The sequence below is a fragment of the Polypterus senegalus genome, chromosome 12, assembly GCF_016835505.1.
Source record: "Polypterus senegalus isolate Bchr_013 chromosome 12, ASM1683550v1, whole genome shotgun sequence".
Classification (NCBI taxonomy): Eukaryota; Metazoa; Chordata; class Cladistia; order Polypteriformes; family Polypteridae; genus Polypterus; species Polypterus senegalus.
Window position 1 is genome coordinate 7,970,625 of NC_053165.1, and position 22,994 is coordinate 7,993,618.

At 43.6% G+C, this 22,994-nt stretch overlaps 1 protein-coding gene across 6 annotated transcripts in view; it reads left to right on the forward strand.

Moving 5' to 3' along the window:
* The window catches only part of cfap20dc (CFAP20 domain containing), a 235,012-nt gene that overhangs the window by 97,128 nt on the left and 114,890 nt on the right, over positions 1 to 22,994 (forward strand). For all 6 annotated transcript variants that reach the window (XM_039772543.1, XM_039772544.1, XM_039772540.1 and 3 more), the window contains exon 12: positions 16,198 to 16,481. In XM_039772543.1, the coding sequence (XP_039628477.1) occupies positions 16,198 to 16,481 (284 nt within the window). The remainder of the gene's footprint in view (positions 1 to 16,197; positions 16,482 to 22,994) is intronic.

Genomic DNA, 22,994 nt, shown 5'->3' on the forward strand with positions numbered 1-22,994 from the left:
TATATATGTGTGTGTGTGTGTATATATATATATATATATATATATATGTATATATATATATATATATATATATATATATATGAATATATGTGTATATATATATATATATATATATGAATATATGTGTATATATATATATATATATATATATATATGTATATATGTGTATATATATATATGTATATATGTGTATATATATATATGTATATATGTGTATATATATATATGTATATATGTGTATATATATATATGTATATATGGGCCACTCCAAAGTCTTCATTTTGTTTTTCTTCAGCCATTCAGAGGTGGATTTGCTGGTGTGTTTTGGGTCATTGTCCTGTTGCAGCACCCAAGATCGCTTCAGCTTGAGTTGACGAACAGATGGCCGGACATTCTCCTTCAGGATTTTTGGTAGACAGTAGAATTCATGGTTCCATCTATCACAGCAAGCCTTCCAGGTCCTGAAGCAGCAAAACAACCCCAGACCATCACACTACCACCACCATATTTTACTGTTGGTATGATGTTCTTTTCTGAAATGCTGTGTTCCTTTTACGCGAGATGTAACGGGACATTTGCCTTCCAAACAGTTCAACTTTTGTCTCATCAGTCCACAAGGTATTTTCCCAAAAGTCTTGGCAATCATTGAGATGTTTCTTAGCAAAATTGAGACGAGCCCTAATGTTCTTTTTGCTTAACAGTGGTTTGCTCTTGGAAATCTGCCATGCAGGCCGTTTTTGCCCAGTCTCTTTCTTATGGTGGAGTCGTGAACACTGGGTATATATATATGTATATATGTATATATATATATATATATCATATATATGCATTTATATGTTTATATATATATATATGTATATGGTATATATATATGTATATGTATGTATATATATATGACAAATGTATATATATATATAGAATATATATATATATATATATATGTATGTATATATATGTATATATATATATGTATGTATGTATATATATTTATGTATATATATATGTATATATATATATATATATATATATATATGTGTATATATATATATGTGTGTGTATATATATGTATGTATGTATATACAAGGCATATCCAGAAAAAAAGGTTACAACAGCTGTTAAAAATCGAAAAATTAATATATTTCAACCAAATTTACAGGGTATGTTCCAAAATATGTGTGTTTCTCAACATAATCGCCGTCAACTTCGATGCACTTCTTCAGCCTGGGCACCAGCTTTTTTTATACCCTCGTCGAATACGCTCCGCTCCACCTCCGAAAGCCACTTCTCCACTGTCTCCTTCACCTACTCATCATTGGAAAAACTTTTCCCACCCAAGAATTCTTTTAGTTTGGTGAAAAGGTGAAAATCTGAGGGCGTAAGGTCCAGGGTTAGGGTGGGTGGGTTTGGTTAACAATATCCCATCCAAAGGACACAAGCAGGTCCTGAGTCACACGAGCGGTATGGGGTCTGGTGTTGTCGTGAAGGAGGGACACACCACGAGTCAGCATTCCCCCTCCTTTTGTCTTTAATCTTTTTTTTTCAGTTTTTTTAGGGTCTCGCAATATGTTTCAGCATTGATGGTGGTCCCTTTGGCCATGAAATCCACCAACAAAACCCCTTTTCTGTCCCAAAAGACAGATGCCATAATCTTCCGCTCTGAAAACTGAGCTTTGAAATTTTTTGGCTGATGGGGAATGGGTATGGCGCCATTGTTAGGACTGCCTTTTGGACTCGGGAGTATAGTGACATACCCAAGTTTCATCTCCAGTCACAATAGAGTCAAGGAACACCTCACCCTCGATTTCATAACGCTGAAGAAATTCACGTGCAGCCAAAACACGATTTTGGCGATGTTCTGGAGTCAACATTTTTGGCACCCATCTTGCACTCAGCTTCCTGTAATCAAGTTTTTCTGAGATAGTTTCACCAATGAGACTTCGTGAGATGTGTGAGAACATTTCATGAAGGATGTCAATCGTCACACGACGATCACTGCGAATTTTTTCATCAACTTGCTGCAGAAGCTCTTCTGAAACGAGAGATGGCCTCCCACTCCTTTCTTCGTCATGAGTGTCAGTGCCGACCACGTTTGAACAACCTAACCCACTTGTAAACATGCTGACGTGACATTACCTCAGGTCCATAAGTTTCCACAAGCTGACGATGGATCTCGGGCGCGGATTCGCGACGCAAAGTGAGGAACTTGATGACTGAACGAATCTCGCATCGGCGGTAGGAGGAGCAAACGGCCTCAGCTGAGGTTGACGAACTCGCTTGCTGTGATGAAATTTCACAACTGACTGACGCGGTCCCGGGCTTATTTTTACCGTTAGGACCCCCCTAGACGCCGGTATGCCAACCCCCTATGGGGTGGGGGGGGGGAGAATTCCCTGCACCCTCCAGGGCACTTGTAACCTTTTTTTCTGGATATTCCTTGGATAGAGATATGTATGTGTGTGTGTATAATTATATATATATATATATATATATATATATATATATATATATATATTATAGAGAGAGAGATGATTTTTATATCATTGTGTGTGACGGTGGCTTGGTGTCATGGGTCTAGGATTGTGGTATCCCTGGTTCACACACAATGTCATGATGCCGTCGGTTATCGTTGATTGATGCAAACAACTCTCCTCTTATTACCTCTCTGTCCACACTCTCTACTAGACCCCGCTCAGTCTGGGTTTGTCAAGGGTCCCACCATTGAGACTGCACGTGTCCTTGGAGCTGCTTTGGTCTCCTCGGGACTTCTCCTTCTTGACCTTTCATCATCTTTCAATACCGTCATCCACTCCTTCCCTTTGACCGATCCTTTTGGGATCTCCTGGTCCAACTCCATGAGTTCTCCGTAGTTCCTTTTCACAGCTGTGATCGGTTCAGTTCTCTCCTTCCACTCAGACTTCGCCAAACTCCACGCAGTGCATGGATGTCAGCAGGGAAGGAGGACCTGAACTACTGTAGGTTAGCGTGGATTATAGTGGTGTGATGGTCTTTAAGCCCTCTAGGACGATTTCAAAGTCTGCCAGCTATGCTGGACCGATTATGCCCAAATATGTGATGTGTGCTATGAAGAAGCCGTGCTAACCACTGCGCCACCATGCCTCAAAACAACAACAAAAAAAAATAAATAAATCCCAGGACAGAATGAATGCCACAAACAAAATGGCCACAAATGAGCAATAAGTAAATATAAAGAAGATCATGATGCTCCCAGAGTTCCAGTCTTTGGGGCATACATTGGGCATGCCACGAAGCGGAGTCGTGGGATTGGCTCATACTGATGCTAATAATTCTTTACATTTGTGCAGCGCTTTGCTCTCAACTCAAAGTGTTTTGCATAGCGAGTGTGACGGTGCGGGTGGGCTCCATGCTCCCTCTTGACGTTTGGGAGCCTCTCTTTGACGCCGTCGATAACATAACCAGATGAGCGTGACGGATAAGGGCGAAACACGCTAAGCAATGGGATGATGCTTTTATTAATAATAATAAAAAAAATAAATCTAAATTAAAACCGTTTTTGTCCAGCAAGTGCAGTGCTTCTAAGTGATTAAAAAAATTAAAACAAAACTAGGCTAAAAACCAGTCAATCCCGACCCCCACCACCCCCCATTTTGGCTGCTCGTGGTCCTCTCCTCATCCTTCATGCCCACGCAGTCGTCCCTCGGATACCCGCAGAGGATGCCACCTCGATTGCACCCATTCCTCTGCACATTCGGTGGGTATGATTCGCCACCTAGAGCACCGATCCCTCGCTCCATCGTGGGACCCCTGACTGTGCTGCCTTTCTCTCTCTCTCTCTTGTCTTTGCCCCAGTGCCAATCTCTCTCTCTCTCTCTCGTTCTCAATTACCCAGTTACCTCACTGACTCCCCGGAGACTAACACGGCCAATGGATTATTAAAAAATAAAAAGACGCCCATTCTTTTAGAGCTGCAGATCTGCTATACCACAGTGAGGAGGAGCCACTTCAACCACCACTAATGTGCAGCATCCACCTGCCGTTTTTGTGCCTGTACGCTCGCCACACGTGAGTTCTCACGTGCAATGGAAAAACCCAATAAGTGCCATTGGTTTCAAAATTTGTTGTTGGAGTTACTAGGCCTTTCATGATGTTATAAGGTATTGGTGATGGCCAAATACGTCTTCATTCTGGTCATAGCGCGATGGAAGACGTTCGTATGTACTGTGGCAAGCAGCTGGGACGCCCAGAAGGGTCGGAGGAGGGAATTACGCCTCCTCCAGACCACGAGGGGGCGACCACCCTGGTGACTTTGTGGACTACGGGAACAGAGCTTAGAAGCTTAACCCTATAGGGGTCCGTGGTCACCGCCAGGGGGCACCCCAATTCTGGAAGTGCTGGGGGGGGAAGACCACCAGGAACACCCCGAGTGCTTCCACACACTTGGGAGCTAATCGGGAGGCACCTGGAGCTCGTCTGGTTGTGTATAAAAGGGGCCGCCTCCCTCCATTCGATGGCTGGAGTCGGGTGGAAGTGGGCGGAGCTTAGGAGTGGAGGGGGTCAGAAGACAACGACAACAACAACAACACTTATTTCTATAGCACATTTTCATACAAACAGTAGCTCAAAGTGCTTTACATATTAAAGAATAGAAAAATGAAAGACATAATTATAAAACAAAATAAATCAACATTAACATCGAATAGGAGTAAGGTTCAATGGCCAGGGGGGACAGAAAAAACAAAAAAACTTCCAGACGGCTGGAGACTCCAGAGAGAGGCCTGGACTTTGGGGGTGATTGGTGCTGCGGCACTGGGTTTGAGTGTGTTTCACCTTTGTAAATATTGTAAATAAACGTGTGTGGTGCTTCAAGAACCATGTCTACCTGTCTGTGTCTGGGCCGTTCCCCACAGTACACGGTATTTTACATACTGCAGGACAGAAACCCAGAAACTCCGCCATCCAATGAGGAAAGACCGCCTACCAATGAAAACTTCAGATTACGATCACGTGATTTATATATTGTGACTGCGTGATTTAAATGGCAGGCGTTGTTGAATCGTGGAAAAGCAAAAAATATTACGTACGTGAAGCTCAGGGGAAAAAAAACGAAATCTAGAGATTGTTAATTATGGAGGTGCTGTCATTTTCTCTTTTTGACGAAAACTTGAAAAATGTGACATACTGGGTTTTTCCATAGTTGGTGAGAACTGTTGATGGGGTGAAAGAGACAGGGGATGATTAGGGGACCTGAATGGCCACGCCACGGTGGACATTGGGATACCCACCCCCACTCTTTATGAAGTTAGGCCCTAACCCTAACCTAGGGATCTTGTATGACCGCAGGGCCTCTGGTTTTACGTCTCATCCCGAACAGTGCAGTATTTAGTACGGTATGATGGCAGGAATGGCTTAATGAACCTGAAATCGAGTTGAAGGAGTGCAGGATATGCTAAACTGGGCTCTTTTATGAAAAATGGGCTTCGGCTCCTTGACATAAATAGAAAAGCAACGCAGCAGCAGCAACGCATTGATAAATGAGTCGAACGTACCTGCCACGCGTATGGAGTACAGATTTAGTTTGTGCGTTGCCGCTAATCTCCTCTTAGTGACTGCTCTGCTGACTGTGTAATCCATCTGCCCATTGGATTGCTGAAGCTGATTATTCCCGTCCGGAGTCCCAAGGAGCTGAAGGTGCACGGGAGAGGGCGTCGGGTGCAAGTCAGCCACTGCAGGCGTAAACATTTTTATTGGTGCGTTTTTGGGGGAATGGACTTGCCTGGATTCAGATTTCACATGTTAAATGTTCAATTAATGTTTTAATTTTCATAACGTCGTAAGCATTATGTTTACCCTCCCCAATCCCAGGGAAGAAAAAAAAAAAAAAGCCAAAAATGTTGAATTATTTTTTTCCATTACGTATAACAAAAACCTGTAAATCCCATAAATGCAGTAGGAAAGGAACGTCTCGTGTCCCGTGGTGTACTGAAGCACACGTCCGTCATGTGATACGCTTTCACACCGCCGCCAACGCACAGGCCGATTGGGATCGTTTCTTTGGGCACTTTTGTCCTTTTTTTTTTTTTTTTGCTTTGCCCCCCTCTCCCACCATAACCTATCGTCTATGGGGGAGGAGCAAAAGCCTTAGATTCGTCAAAAAATTTCGATCTCCAGTTTTCGATGGATCTTGACCTTTTTTTAGGGTTCCCTGATAATGACAGCATCTATCTCTATGATAGGTGTGTAGGAGGACGGTCGTGAGGTAAAGACGGCGAACGGTACAAATACCAAACTCGAAACAAGTTCTGAGACGACGATGTGCTGATTAGTTTTTGAGCCAAATCGTGCGAGAGAAAGAGGCCCATCTACAGGAACCCTTAAATACCAGAATTCTGCAATTATTTGGAAATTCTTCTTGTCAGTTGCTATCCTAATGACCTATTTTATGATCAGAAAGATTAACATCAGAGGGGTAAATAATTATCGACATGTTACCGAATAGTTGGGGTATCTTGGTTCCCAGGGCTCAATCTACTGACGCTCACGTCCAGATTTTTTTTTCTTCTGTTGCTTGCACATGACAGGACAGAATGGTTCAATGCCTGACCCGCGTGACCAACATGTAGGCCACCACAGCTCAAGGCTTAGCGACCTCCATGTTTCCCCAGACGCCATCATTATTGACAAGTTTCTGCGTTGCGAGCAGAGAAGGACTGGCCACCGCAAATGCACAATCCTCCCCCACCAAATTTTACATCAGTCTTAACCTTGGCACCCCTAAGAGTGGTAGGCTAGTAGACTGCAGTGCTCGGTTTCTCTCGATGGCATATAAATGTGAAGGAATTATGAACGAGAAGGGGGTGCTTTTGTGTCCAGTCACGTCCTGCAGAGCACAATTTTCACAGAGCTGTCACTGGGTGTCTTCTCAGTGCTGTGGAGGGAATAGAACAGGACATAATTAGCACCGGTCCCCCCCTATCAACCCCACACGGTCCCTTGAATTCCTACTTTTATTAAACTCTTTACAAAGAGTGACGCCTACTTCCAGTGGTCTCGGTATTTATAGCTGGGCGGCTAGAAGGGGCAGAGTCAAATATGCTTTTGGAGGGATCAGAAGAGGACATAGTTAGTACCAGCACCCCCTCTTGACCCCGCATGGAAGTACGCACCTCAGGTGAGCCCTGGATAGTTTACCTACTGATTAGCATGCATGACATCCCCTTTATCTGAGATGACTTTTTCCTTATGCAGGAGAGCAGTGGCACCAAGTGATACCGAGAAGAGAAACAGAATAGAAGAAGGTTAGTAATGGTTTAAAGATACTGGAATACTTGTAATTCTGTACAAATGACTCGCCAACAGAAACTCAGTACAGACAGCCAATCCGCAGCTCTAGTCAGGGTGTACGGGCTTAACTATTTCTTCCCATTGTTTAAGCAAAATCTACACCCGGTGCCTTGAATTCCTGCTGCTTTTACTTTGCTGAATTCACAGAGTGGCGCCTCCATCCATTGGCCTCGGATTTATAGCTGGGGGACTGAAAGGGACGGAGTCAAATGCTGTCAGCTGGCAACTTCTTGGGATTGTGGTACTTAAAGAAGAGGGCATAGTTAGCACCAGCAACTCCTCTCGATCCGACACGGTGCCTTGAATTCCTTCATGTCTTAGTTTGCTCTTTTCACAGAGTGACTCCTCTTTCCAGTGGCCTCTGGATTTATAGCTGGGGGACTGAAAGGGGTGGAGTCAAATGCTGTCAGCTGGCAACTTCTTGGTATTGTGGTACTTAAAGAAGAGGGCATAGTTGGCACCAGCAACCCCTCTTGATCCGACACGGTGCCTTGAATTCCTTTATCTCTTAGTATGCTCTTTCCAAACAGTGATGCCTCTTCCAAAGGCCTTGGGATTTATAGCTGGGGGACTAGAAGGGGTGGAGCCAAATCCTCTCAGTGGGCAACTTCTCAGCAATGTGGAGGGAACAGAAGAGGACATAGCACTGGTGCCGCCTCGCGACGCAACACAGTACCTTGAATTCCTTCATCTTTTAGTTGGCTCTCTTCACAGAGTGCCGCCTCCTTCCAGTGGCTTCGGGATTTATAGCTGGGGGACCGAAAAGGGGTGGAGTCAATTGCTGGTTGTCCAGAGGAGAGCTGGTAATGTTTTAAATATTTTTGGGATACGTAACGTTTCTGTACAAACAACTCGGCAACCGAAATGCAGTATGCACGGCTAATACGCAGCTCTAGTCAGGGTGTACGAGCTTAACCATTTCTTCCCATTGTTTATGCAAATTCCACACCCATCTACACCCGGTGCCTTGAATTCCTACTTCTTTTACTTTGCTCTATTCACAGAGTGGCGCCTCCTTCCATTGGCCTCGGATTCATAGTTGGGGGACTGAAAGGGGCGGAGTCAAATGCTCTCCGTGGGCAACTTTCGGTAATGTGGAAAGAACAGAAGAGGACATAGTTAGCATCAGCAACCCCTCTCGATCCGACACAGTGCCTTGAATTCCTTCATCTTTTAGTTGTCTTTTTTTCACGGAGTGACTCCTCCTTCCAGTGGCCTCGGGATTTATAGCTGGGGGTCCAAAATGGGGTGGAGTCAAATGTTGGTTGTTCAGAGGAGGGCTGGCAATTGTATAAAGTTTTTTGGGATACTTAACATTTCTGCACAAACAACTCTGCGACAACCGAAATGCAGTATGCACTGCTAATACGCAGCTCTAGTCAGGGTATTCTGGACTAACCATTTTCTCCCCGGTGTTTAAGCAAATCTGCAAACGGTGCTTTGAATCCCCGTGTCTTTTAGTTAGAAAGAAAGTAACCGGGTAAGGTCTCTTCATTTACGTTAATACAAAGCAAGTGGTTAATTTTCTTTTAGAATTCAAACTCGAGGCCGTCTCGAGCTCACATTTTCATTATTTGGTCCTGAATCTTTTCGTAACCAATCATGGGAGTACTAATCTTCATGACCGCTAATGTGGCAGCGCTGCCCGCGCCCGTGCTTGTTTTTCTGTTTGCTCGTTAGTAATCTCACAAATATTGCTACTTGTTAGTAAAATTAATGCATTATTAGATCTGCAGAGTGGCTGTCTCCCATATGGCTGATTAACAATATCTTAGAAATGGACTGGAGGTGCTTACACTGCCGTTTGCGTTCACAGCTTGTGTACCGAGCATATACAAGGACAAATTGTTTTTCAGCGAACACTGAAGGCAAATAAATGAATATTGTTTTCAGTTTGTCAGCTTTATTTATGCATTGTTGAAATGCTCATTAAAATGTTAGGCTGCAATTAAGAAACCTAGCATAAATCTATCTGCGAAGAGAAATTAATTAGGTGCTTAGGTGATCATTCCCGAATTTATCTTTTGCTGCAATATTGTGATTAGTGTGTAATTTGCATATTTTCCTATGAAAACACTCATCATTTTTCATTCCTCATGCAGAAGCTGCTTTCAATAGAAAAGCGATAAGATATTCGTTGCAATTAAAGATCTTTATTATTAATGGGCTTGATGAAGCCGTCTTGACAGCTACCAGGTTAAGTTGGAGTTTTCTGACGAAAATGAGCTTCTCCTTTACGAGCAGCACGGTTTGGGGAATACATTTCTCTTAATGGCTCTTTTGCATGTCCTTTAAAAAATAAAAAAAAATACAAAGTGAGTTAACTTTTCCTAAAAGTGTGAATGGCTCGGAAAGCTACAGTATGGAGAGCGGGCTGACGGCGCTCGCGAGTCGATTTAGTGCAGGGATTGTCTGGGCTGCTCTTCCTTCGTGAAGCCCCTGATTAAACGTGACTTTAATTAACGCGCCGCTGCGGGGTCCTGGTGGGCACGTGGCGGTGTGACACCTGCCTCAGGTGGAGGCGCAATGGAGAGCAGATGGACGTGGTTGGAACTCTGAGATGCGACTTTTCCACTTTCTCCACCCTCATCCCACCCATTGCAGAAGTGCTGCTTAGAAGTAATTGTAATGGATCTCATTAGACTCATATTAGAATGTAATAGTTAATAGTTACATGTTAATTGTTACTGCGGTGGGCTGGTGCCCTGCCTGGGGTTTATTTCCTGCCTTGCGCCCTGTGTTAGCTGATATAGATAGAGAGATAGATAGATACTTTATTAATCCCAAGGGGAAATTCCCATACTCCAGCAGCAGCATGCTGATAATAAACAATATTAAATTAAAGAGTGATAACAATGCAGGTATAACAGACAATAACTTTGTGTAATGTTAACGTTTACCCCCCGAGTCACATAGTGTGGGGTCTCCTCAGTCTGTCAGTGGAGCAGTACGGTGACAGCAGTCTGTCGCTGAAGCTGCTCCTCTGTCTGGAGATGATCCTGTTCAGTGGAGTCTCCATGATTGACAGGAGTCTGCTCAGTGCCCGTCGCTCTGCCACGGATGTCAAACTGTCCAGCTCCGTGCCTACAGTAGAGTCTGCTTTCCTCACCAGTTTGTCCAGGCGTGAGGCATCCTTTATGCTGCCTCCCCAGCACACCACCGCGTGGAAGAGGGTGCTCGCCACAACCGTCTGATAGAACATCTGCAGTATCTTATTGCAGATGTTGAATGACGCCAGCCTTCTAATGAAGTCTAGTCGGCTCTGTCCTCTCTTGCACAGAACATCAGATATTGGCAGTCCATTCCAGTTTATCATCCAGCTGCACTCCCAGGTATTTATAGGTCTACACCCTCTGCACAGTCACCTCTGATGATCACAGGGTCCATGAGAGGCCTGGTCCTCCTAAAATCCTCCACCAGCTCCTTGGCTTTGCTGGTGTTCAGGTGTAAGTGGTTTGAGTCGCACCATTTAACAAAGTCCTTGATTAGGTTCCTGTACTCCTCCTCCTGCCCACTCCTGATGCAGCCCACCATAGCAGTGTCGTCAGTGAACTTTTGCACGCGGTATTGGAAGTCCGATGTATGTTTGCTGAACAGGACCGGAGAAAGTCCAGTCCCCCGCTGCGCTCCTGTGCTGCTGACCACAATGTCAGACCTGCAGTTCCCGAGACGCACATACTGAGGTCTGTCTAAGAGAGTCCACGATCCATGGCACCAGGTATGAATCTACTCCCATCTCGGTCAGATCTGGGATTGGCTCCTGCAGACCTCTGTGACCCTGTAGTTCGGAAATAGCGGGTTGGATAATGGATGAATGGATGGATGTTAATTGTTATATTTCAGCCAGGATTACCCACCCGGCTGGGTTTCAAGTTCTTGTTTTATGTCGGTCTTGTTCATTCTCAATTCATTTGTGTTAATGTTACCTTTGTTAATGTTTATTCTCTGATTTTTGTCTACGTATGTAAGGTACTTGTGCCAAGTCCCATGTGTTTTGTGGGTGTTTCCATCTCTCAATGGGTGTGACCACCTGCCAATCACTGCCAGGAACCGCCCTCCTTCCTCTAAATCTGGAGGGTCTCCCACAATTCCTGGTGGCTCATTTGAAATGTGCCAGAGAGTTGGTGAGGGTTCAGTTGTACTTGTGTGATATATTTTTTTTTTTGTTTTCTGTCTATTCTGTGGATTCTGTATTGGGACTTGATTGCTTTTGGAAATACCTTTTACAAGCATTGTATGCCTCTTGTGTTCTTCAGAACTTTACGTTGTAACAAAGCTTTTGTGAAATAAACCCCACAACTGGAGGCCAGGAAAAAGGCAAAACGTTGGGAAAGTTTGGGGTACCCTGCCCCCCATCCAATGTACTCTGAACTAAAAAAAAAAACAAAAGGCAAAAACAGTAACAGAAAAAGCCCCAACAGTAAACCAACTGTGGCTCCAAAAAATGAGATGCTACCAAATTAAATTTACACAAAATCAAATAATCACTCGTAACACCACCACCTTCCCGAGGTTCCACTTCTCATGTCTCCTGGTCCAGAAGGGGCAAGGACTTCCTTCCGACCTTTGTGCCAGCCTTGGTTGTCCTCACAGAGCGTGTTTTCTGGGCTGTGAAAAAAAGTGGAGACCACTAGTGGCAGTGCCGCCTCTTGCTCAAGAGTGGAACTACTTACCTTTTTGGCTGAGCTGATTGGGGAGCTGCCTGGCACATGTGAGTGACAGTCGTATTTTCTACCCGTCCCACATTTGCCTTTATTACACACCAGGGTTTGACTGCGATATCCCCCTCTGGTTGTCCTTTCTGGAAGTGTTTAGGACTTACGTGCTATGAGAATCCCAGTCCATAACATTAGTATGCACATGTATGCTATATGAAAACACTTTTGTTTGTTTTTTTGTAACCTGATTTGTATTCAGATAGATAGAAAGGCACTATATTATAGATAGTTTAGCATAGTTGGCAGGATTAGATAGATAGGAAGGGCACTATATAATAGTGGTATAGTTTAGTGTAGTTGGCAGGATTAGACAGATAGGAAAGGCACTATATAATGATAGATGGATATAGTTTAGTGTAGTTGGCAGGATTAGATAGTGTCACAATAACGAGACATACTCAAGATAAAGATTTGGGGCAGCCACCCGTATAATCTGGTATCCCAGCTGCAAAGTCGTTCTTTTTGTTAGAATATACAGCACTGAAGTGCATACAAACGAGTCCAAAACAAGACTGAGGGAAAAGGGGGAAGACAGGAAGTGAGGTCATAAGGATCGGGCATGTGTTCATCGCTCATTGGATCAGGCCCGGACGTGACATCAAGGGGGCCGGAGCTGGTAAGTTCTGTTTCCATTGGTTCAGTCCCGGAAGTGATGTCAAGAGAGCCAGGTAGAGTCTCCCAGGAATGGTCTACAGGGAAGTGAGAAAGAGAGTCCGTGCACTCTGCCACATCCCGGCATGCCTCTGAACTGCCTTCATTTAAGCCCTTTAGGTGCCTCCCATGCCCACGTGTGTGACAATAGATTTTTACCGTATATACTTGTGTATAAGCCGAGTCTTGAAACCTGAAAAATCGATCATAAAATCAGACCCTGACTTGTACGCCCGTTCAAAAATGCGACACTTTATTATTATTATTTATTTTTTTTGTTTTACATCTTGCCTCCTCTAATCTCACACCAGTTTCTGAGACGCATTGAATTTTGTTGCAGCAGCTCAGTTACCAGTTTTTTTTTTTTTTGCCACTTCGACTTTTAATTTAAAACCAGCTTCATATTTTCTTCTGATCGAACGCTCCATCGTAGATAAGGGATGCTCTTACGATGAAGGTGTATGAGGGTGTGATGTACACAGAACACTGCAAACGTCGCTTCGGAAGAGTTCAGGTATTTCCTTGTGGTCACGTAGGCACAATACATATAAATAAAAGGCCATGTGCTCCGTGGTGACTCTCTCAGGTGGGCATATCGTAATCTCTTGGACCAATAGTGGGAGTTTTCTGACATTATATGATGTTATAAAATACCAGAAATTATACAGTAAAATTGAGGCCTGACTCATCTGCAGGAGAACTTAAATGCAAGTGTATGCGGTAAATAGATAGATGGCATGGCACAAATGTGCATAGTCCCCTAACTAAATAAGAAGCCAGCCGTATGATGCCACGAAAAATGGGGTAAAGATTGTCCTATCACATCGATTGTCACAGGCATGCTTTGCATACGTGCCACACTTAAAATCATTTTCACACTGGACTGTGACATGTCCATCCTGCCAGCTTTGGACCAACTGGACACTATTTGCAATATTAATGGCCAGCAGTGTGTATTAGGCAGAACAGATTTACGGTATTTTGGGGCATTTAATTATTATTATTATTATTTTATTTTTTTTTTTTAGGACAGCACATGAGAAACTCGGAAACCAAATAGTGAAAGTAGAAAAATGGTTACTGTAAATAAAAGCTCTGTTTCAAGCAGCTATTTCATGCCCTCGGCTTTGACTGGCATGGCTTATTTTCTTTCTTGTTGTGTCCAGCAGTGCATGAAGGCTTTTCTCAATTGTGCGTCACGTCTTGATGCTATTTGTCAATGTTCTCCAGAGCTGCAATTCAGACCCCAAGACTCCTGTCCTCAAAGAATTTTTTTTTTTTTTTTACAAAAATCCAGATTTTTAATCTCAGAGTTGATAGGATCTACCAGACTGGCACAAAGCAGCCTCTGGGGAATGAGAGTCAAAAAAAAAAAAGTCCTGTTGAGCCAACATTCATTCTCTAAGACAGAGTGTCGCGTGCAGGCCAATGGGAGGCCGCTTACGGGCACTGGTGATGGTAATTACCCTCCGAGCCAGGGGGTGGCGCTCTGTTCTTATGCCTTCTCATTTCCTCCCTCTTGTAGAATGCAAGACTGACGGCCGCTCCACCTCTGACGTCACTTCCGTTCTCCGCCCTTATGGACCCGCCCCTTTCTGTCTGAAACCCTTATGACCAGCCATCTTGAATCGGTTCCATATCCCATTCCTGTCTGTAAAGACCGGCACCGTTATCTTTGTAAAAAAGGTTGTGCATTATGCAGAGTCACGGACATGTCCTGAAGCTTTTTCTGTGTCTGCTTCTTGTTTTAGAGTTGTAAAATAAATATTCCTTGGCATCAAAAGGGCTTTGGGGCGGCCACCCGTATATTTGAGTACTGCTGCAAGAAATAAGATCTGGCAACACAGAAGTGCACAGGTTGAGTCCAAAACAGAACTGAATACGAGTGCAGGGGTTGTATTGCTTTTAAAGCAGGTTGGAGGAAGTGACATCATGGGGCGGAACCAGAAGTGACATCCTCGTTGTGGATGTGAGGGGGTGATTTGATTGTGGACTAGAAGTGACATACTTGGTTTTGGGATTACTGGAATTGATTGGGGGATTTGGGGTACTGGAAGTGATGTTCTTGTGGCTGGAACTGGAAGTGACATTGTCGGGGGCCCAGAACCAGAAGTGACATCCTCATCATGGGGCTTTGGGAGTGGGGGAGAATTGGGGATTGGAAATGATGTTCTCGGAGAGATTTGGGAACTGGAATTGATGTTCTTTGGACGGTTTGGTGACTGGAAGTGACGTCTTTGGGGGGCCAGAACTGGAAGTGACATTATCGTGGGGGGTGATTGGGGACCGTAAGTGACGTCCTCGGGGGTGGGGGTCGGTTTGTGGTTGGATTTGTGAACTGGAAGTGACGTCCTCGGTGGGGGTTTGGGGGCCGGAAGTGATGTCCTCGGAGGAATTTGGGAACCAGAAGTGACGTCATCTAGGGGATTTGGCTACCGGGAGTGGTGATGTTAGAATCGGGCAGAGTTTCCAGTGTGTTTTCTGCAACGATAAAAGAGAGCGGTTTACTGCACCCCGCCACCCACTTGCCTAGCGTGGAATTACCTTTATTTGGTTCTTCTATCTGCCTTCCATGCGCATATACGTGTCTGACACAGTGAGATATATATAATATATATGTATATTTTTACTTTGTGTATTTTATTATTTTTTTTTAATATGTGGAAAATGTTTTAGTAATGCTACATTTCTAAAATCTATAGAAAAGTAAAATTAACAAGATGGACAAATTTTCTGTCCTTACCTGGGCAGCACACAGCCCTATTACAGATTTGTGGAAGATGAAATTTGATGTTGGTAAATGTAAAGTGTGACACGTGGGAAGGAGAAATGTGAGGTTTGAATACACAAAATCTAAAGTACGCCTTATGAGAAGGATTTAGGAGTCGTAGTGGACTCGAAACGATCAACTGCCAGACGGTGTTAAGAAGCCATTAAGAAGGCTAACAGGTTATATAGCGCCTTGACGTGTGGAGTACAAGTCCCAGGAGGTTCTGCTCAGGCTTTATAACACACTGGTGAGGCCTCATCTGGAGTCCTGGGTGCAGTTTTGGTCTTCATAAAGACATAACAGCACAAGAGACGGTCCAGAGAAGAGCGACTCGGCTGATTCAGGGCTACAGGGGATGAGTTCTGAGGAAAGAATAAAAGAGCTGAGCCTTTACAGGAGATGAAGAGGGGACCTGAGTGAAGTGTTTAAAATTATGAAGGGAATTAGTCCAGTGGATCGAGACGGTGACTTTAAAATGAGTTTATCAAAAACATGGGGACACAGTTGGACACACTTGTTAAGGGTGAATTTCGCATAAACATTAGGAAGTTTTTCTTTACACAGAGAACCAGAGACATGTGGAATAAGTTTCCAGATAGTGTGGTGGGCAGTAGGACTTTAGGGGCCTTCAGTACTCATCTTGATGTTATTTTGGATGAATTAAATGAGCAGGACTGGTGAGCTTTGTAGAGCTGAATGGCCTCTTATCTTCTTCTTACTGATGTTCCTCTTTCGTAGAAGAGTGGCACTTCCCCTCCGTTGCCTTTGACGCTGACCAGCACGACCCAATGACCTTCCAGCAGGATATCAGTGACGAGGAAGATCAGAGTGACGAAGATAAGGAACCCCAGCTGGAAGCGGTGTTCACCTACTCCTCAAGGCCCCACTCTGCCCCACATGGAAGATCTCAGAGCGTGACAATAGACCGCCTGGCATCGGTGCTCAACCTCGGAGGAATGGGAGATGGGGACCACAGAGGTGCCAGGCTGGAGGATGACTTTCTGGGGAGCGACAGTGAAGAGGTATGTGCTCGGCTTTTTCATAGCTGTGGTGGATGTGTGTGTCTCGCAGGAGGATGAGGAGGAACTTCCACAAGTTGGGTTAGCCATGATACAGATGAGTGCAATTTTTTTTTTCAAACAGTGACCTCTCCAAGGTCTTTGACTGACTAAATGTAGTAAAAACTTTCATATTCGATTAGATAATCTTTTTTAATCCCGAGGGGAAATTCAGTTGCATACAGCAGCAGAAACATAAAAATCAAAGATAAAGACTTACAGGACACACAATACAGCAAACCAATCTATTAGTAAATAGATACATAAGAATAAACTTCACGAGTACATTCGGTGGAAGCATTGAATTGTCAGGTAGCGGTGGGCTTCTTAGCACACCATGGTGGAATGAGCCTGCTGTGTCTAAAAAAGCTCCAAGAGAGCGCCTCCTGGAGGGAATAAAGGGGATTTTTCATGATGGCATCCAGTTTTGCCGCCATCTTTTCCACAGCAGTTTCTAGTATGTCCAGGGTTGGCCCGCTGATGGCACAAGACTTTCCTGATCATTTTTTTTTCAGGCTTTGTGCTTCTGTTGAGCTCAGGTTGCTTTCCCAGGAGACCACCTCATAGAACACCATACTGTCTACAGTGGGCTGGTAGAACATTTCCAGCGGCTCGCTGCGCACATCAAGAGATTGGAGTCTCTTTTGGAAGTGCACTCAGCCCAGGCCCCCCTTCTCCAGCACCCCACTGCATTGTCAGACCAGTCCAGTTTGTTGTTCATGAGTAGCTCGGCACCACTTGCTGATGTTGAATTGCAGGTTGATGAAATACACCACAGCCTTCTTGTACTCGGACTCATCTCCATTATTAATGCAGACTTTGATGGATGAGTCACCTGAAACTTTCTATAGGTGGTGTTGTGCTGGAAGTGTGTTGTGTAGAAGGAGAACAGGATGGAAGATGGGACAGTTTCCTGAGGGGCCACCATCATTGCAGATAGATATTAATTTTTAGTATAGTAGGCAGGATTAGATAGATGTTATAGTAGGTGGGATTAGATAGATAGTATTTGGTATAGTAGGCGGGATTAGATAGTATTTGGTCTAGTAGGCGGGATTAGATAATATTTGGTATAGTAGGCGGGATTAGATAGATAAATTTTAGTATAGTAGGCGGGATTAGATTTAAATTTTTAGTATAGTGGGCAGGATTAAATAGCTAGATAGTGTAGTTGCAGGATTAGATAGAAAAATAGATTTGAAAGGCATTGTATGATAGATATTCATTTTTAGTTAGTAGGCAGGATTAGATATTATTTTTTAGTATAGTAGGCAGGATTAGATTGATTTAAATTTTTAGTATAGTAGGCAGGATTAGATTGATATTAATTTTTAGTATAGTTGTCAGGATTAGATAGATGTTATAGTAGGCAGGGATAGATCGTGTAGTTGGCAGGATTAGATAGAAAAATAGATTTGAAAGGCATTGTATGACTGATATTAATTTTTAGTTTAGTAGACCAGATTAGATAGTGAGAAAGGGAGGGGAGGGATGTCCCTGCAGGGATGGAGCATAGTCCCTTAACTGGATGGGAAGCCAGCCCTATGACGACAAGACCCCAAGTTCCAGAATTTATTACAAAACCTAGGAATCGGTATAATAAGGGGAAACTGAAATGTTTGGGGCACGTCGGTACTCCATTTAATAAGAAAAATGTAAAAGTTCATCAACATATTACTGAAGATGTCGTGCATCCTTTTATCGTAGCGGCATTCTGTACTCTTTGGTCTGAATGCCGGCTTCTGGGAATCCGTTCTCTAAGTAGAGTGGAGGAGGCGGGGCTTACATGCTTTGGAACTGTCGAACCCACAACAGTGGGGGTGCCAGTCCATCATATAGTGGTGGTAGTAGGTTATTATTGTAGCCCCCTCCCTTTGGTCCCTTTACTACTGGGAAGTGGGAAACGGCTGTGTCGTCCTGAGATGTTTAATTTATAACACAGCTCGCTTGCATCCTCGCAGAGCAAAAGGAGGCCTTTAATTAATGAAGCCCTTTTGTCTTGAGAACTCCTCGCTATGCATTATTTAGCCATCTTTGTCTGTCTTAACCGCGCAGTGAAAGGAGCTTTTGAGTTTCCCGACTGCTCGTCTCTAGCGAGCTTGTCCCAGACTGCGTGTTCTGAAGGGGCTCGATTTCCCCCAGGATTAGTGAGACCAGGCCTTTCCTGCTCGTTCTTTCTCTCTCCACATGCACTCCCTTACCTGAAGAAGCTGATGACACTTTTTTTTTGTTGTTGTGGTGGTGGTGCCTGGTTTAGAATTTCTGACAGTGATGATGCTTTATAGGGGAAAAAAAAAATCCCTGGGAGGTCTTGTCTTCCAATTCTGCTAGCGCTGGGACATTTTATGTTGAAGCCAATTAGCTCTTCTGCATTGCTTTCCAAACAAGCCGTCATCTTGCTTATGATTTAAGCTGGCTGTGCCGCTCAGATGTGTGATGATTTAGATCAGGGATGTCCGGCTCTGACCGTGGAGGGCCGCAGTGGCTGCAGGATTTCCTTCCTGCCACTTTCTTATTCAGTAACCAATTCCTGCTGTTCGTCGACTTCTTTTTCCCTTCATTTTGATCGCCTTTTGTCATCCAGCCTCCTTAGTGTAACATTTTTTTGATGAAAAAGCTTGTAAAAAGTGTTGCATTTTTTGGTTTGAGGAACATGACATTTTTTTATTACATCTCATCTTTCTACTGTAAAACGTGCAAAATTCTAAAAATACAAAGTCAGAAGTATAGAAAGCATGATGATAAAAACAAAAATGGAACCTAGGGGGTGCCCAACACTGTGACGTTATTTTGTCTCCTCTTTCCAATATACATTCTGTGAAAATGAATAGACTCGACACACTTAAAAAGGTTTGGGGCAGCCACCCGTATATTATTCCTGGCCGCAAAAGGCTTTTAAAAAGCATAGAGATGTTCTCAGTATGGAGTCCAAAACTGAACTGCTGACGGTTTGCTAAGATAGATAGATAATGAAAGTCGCTGTGAGTGATAGATACTTTATTAATCTCAAGGAGAAATTCCCATACTCCAGCAGCAGCATACTGATAATAAACAATATTAAATTAAAGAGTGATAACAATGCAGGTATAACAGACAATAACTTTGTATAATGTTAACGTTTACCCCCCCGGGTGGAACTGAAGAGTCGCATAGTGTGGGGTCTCCTCAGTCTGTCAGTGGAGCAGGATGGTGACAGAAGTCTGTCGCTGAAGCTGCTCCTCTGTCTGGAGATGATCCTGTTCAGTAGATGCAGTGGATTCTCCATGATTGACAGGAGTCTGCTCAGCGCCCGTCGCTCTGCCAAGGATGTCAAACTGTCCAGCTCTGTGCCTACAATAGAGCCTGCCTTCCTCACCAGTTTGTTCAGGCGTGAGGTGTCCGTCTTCTTTATGCTGCCTCCCCAGTACACCACCGCGTAGAAGAGGGCGCTCGCCACAACCGTCTGATAGAACATCTGCAGCATCTTATTGCAGATGTTGGACGCCAGCCTTCTAAGGAAGTATAGTCGGCTCTGTCCTCTCTTACACAGAGCATCAGTATAGGCAGTCCAGTCTAATTTATCATCCAGCTGCACTCCCAGGTATTTATAGGTCTGCACCCTCTGATGATCACGGGGTCCATGAGGGGCCTGGTCCTCCTAAAATCCATCACCAGCTCCTTGGTTTTGCTGGTGTTCAGTTGCAAGTAGTTTGAGTCGCACCATTTAACAAAGTCCTTGATTAGGTTCCTATTCTCCTCCTCCTGCCCACTCCTGATGCAGCCCACGATAGCGTAAAGATGGCGGCTTTAACACTAGAATTACCAGAGCCTACGAAAAAACTCATAGATCCGGCCCACTTTCAATCTGCTCGCACCTCTCCACCAGCATCTTTTGTCATCTAAATGCGCTGATAAAGACAAGCTACAAGCAGACTGCTATTCCATCCCCCCACCGACATTTATTACTAAAATATGAAAATTTCTGTTTTAACAATGTGTTTACACAGATTACTGTAGAAACGGAACATGCACGAAATGCGTGTGTTCCAAATAACGATCTATTATTTCCACTCTAAAACTCAACTTCACTCCCAGATAATCAATCAAGGCATAACCTGGGAGAAGTTTGTGCATGTTTTAAGTCTGTGGGAGATTGGAATAGCCGGCTGCTTGCAGGTTGTCTTTATCGGCACTTTTAGATGACAAAAGACACTGGCAGAGAGGTGCAAACGTTTTTAAGGTGGGCCGGATCTACAAGTTTTTTCGTAGACTCTGGTAATTCTAGCGTTAAGGGATCAGACTGGAAGTGATGTTCGTCTGATGTCCGATTGTGTTCCAGAAATAATATTCTTCTGGACGCCGGAACTGGAAGTGACGTCATCCGCTCTGAATCAAACCGGTTTTCCCTTGGCTGAGATAGATAACAGGAGAAGGTTTAGTGCACCTCGCCACCCCCTGGCCTGGCATGGAATTACCTTGCTTGGTGCATATAACGTCCTTCTATTCGCACATGTGTGACAATACATACTCAGAAATGGCCCATCATGCAGTTCAAGACTCAAAACTGCTCATGTGCGACAGCTTAACAGTAGGCAGCATTTCTCCATTTCGTGTGTATCCCTAGGTTCCATTTTTGTTTTTAAATTAGCTATCTGCAGCAAGTTGAAAAAGACGACACTAAGCTTTGGCACTAAAGAACTTAACGCATGGAGGTTATTTCATAGTTGTTTTATTAATTGTATTTGCTAATCCAATAGTCTTTCTAATAGTACAGCATGGGGAAAGCAGCTCTTTTCGGTAATTAATTGCAGAGGGGCTTTGTCACCAGAGAGCTAATTTCAAATAAAACAGAATGCAGTGTTGTAAAGTGAGGAAAGTGCTTGTTCCCGTAAACAGAAAAAAAAATAAATAAAAGTCGATCGGCACATTTAAATAATAGAAATAACCTAGCATCTATGCGTGCAGGCACTGAAAAGGAGAAATCATTGCAATATTAATATTCTAAATTATTCAGATTCTGATCTTTGATTAGTTGCTCAGAGTAGTCGCTTTATTTCATGCGCGCCCCACGTGTAGATTTGCATGTGCCTTATTAGCTCCAGCTCGGATGTGTTTTGTCTGTTTGGAAAATCAGCGCCCGAAGGATGACACTGATGTGGAATGCTTTCAGAATCGGTGATTAAAGTTTATTTATTTATTTTATATTCAAGACAGGAAATTTCTAATCATTATAAATCTTACCCCTCTTCGGTTGCACGCTGTTAGCTTTTCGAATGAAGCAATAATAAGGAAGGCATCATTCATAAAGGGTACCATCGACTCGTAATTCAGTGGAGGCTTATAGTAATGGCCTTGTCTAATCCTCTTGTTAGCTTTGCAGGCTTAATCTGACTTTTCGGCGCTGACCGGACCTGGTTAGCTTTCCCACACGACAAGTTTGCTGTTCTGACTGAGTAATAAGATTGCAGTTTACGGAAACGGTTAAGCGATGAAATGCAGATAATGCGATTATCGTCACGTTCAGGAGAGCCCAGTCATCCTGCACAAAGGCTCGGTGTAATTGGACTGGGCGTTCGCCTAGTTTGCACATCGTACCGGAGTTCAGTCTTCGTGAATTCTTTATTGTTGTAATTTGACTTTGCAGGTAAGCTCAAGAAAGAAAAATAAAATTTATATAAGGAAAAGTTTGAATTGGCATATGCTGCCCTAATTCGGGGAGTTCATGAGAACGTAATAAGCAGAAATAGTTCTGTCAGTCATTCGAAATATTAAAATATAGGAAGTATTTGCGGTTGTCATAGAAATCTGTCATTTGTCACCCTCTGGCAAAGGTCCACAGAGGGCCAGTAAATGATCACAGATAACATCAAATTCATAATCCCTGACCCTTAAATAATCTGAAATAGTTTGAAATTTGACTTTTTTAACCTTTTGGGGGAGTGCCTCTTAAAGGAAATGGACCACCATTAAAGAATCAAATCTCTCTATTATGATAAAAAAAATCCTGAGACGAGACTAGACTTTTTCAGAGAGACACTTTCACCTCCCGCGAGACGAGTCTTTGTGCCAAGAGATACAACCACAGCCGGGGCCGGAAATAAAAGACAAAGAGTAGATGACAAATAAAATGTCGTAAAGAATTCAAAAACGTTGGTGCGGTACACATGCAGAGCAGGTTAGAGATAACGGAAGTACGAAAATTCGAAAGTCTCCAAAAAATGATAAAGATCACAGTAGCACAAACAAATGGAAATTATTACTCTGTGTAATAACGAAACAGCGAAAAGAGATCAAATATATTGTTCAGATTTCAACTTTAAGTTGGAGACTTGTAGATCTTTTAATTCGTGTTGCCATCAGGGAAAAGTCGTGTTTCTCCCCAATGAAGACGCCTATCCACGAGAATTGAAAGATTTGTTGTTTGGTGAAAGTGAAATCCCGCGAGAGAAAATTTCTAGCCCTGCGATACGAGACTTTATGCAAAGAGGTTTGGAAAAG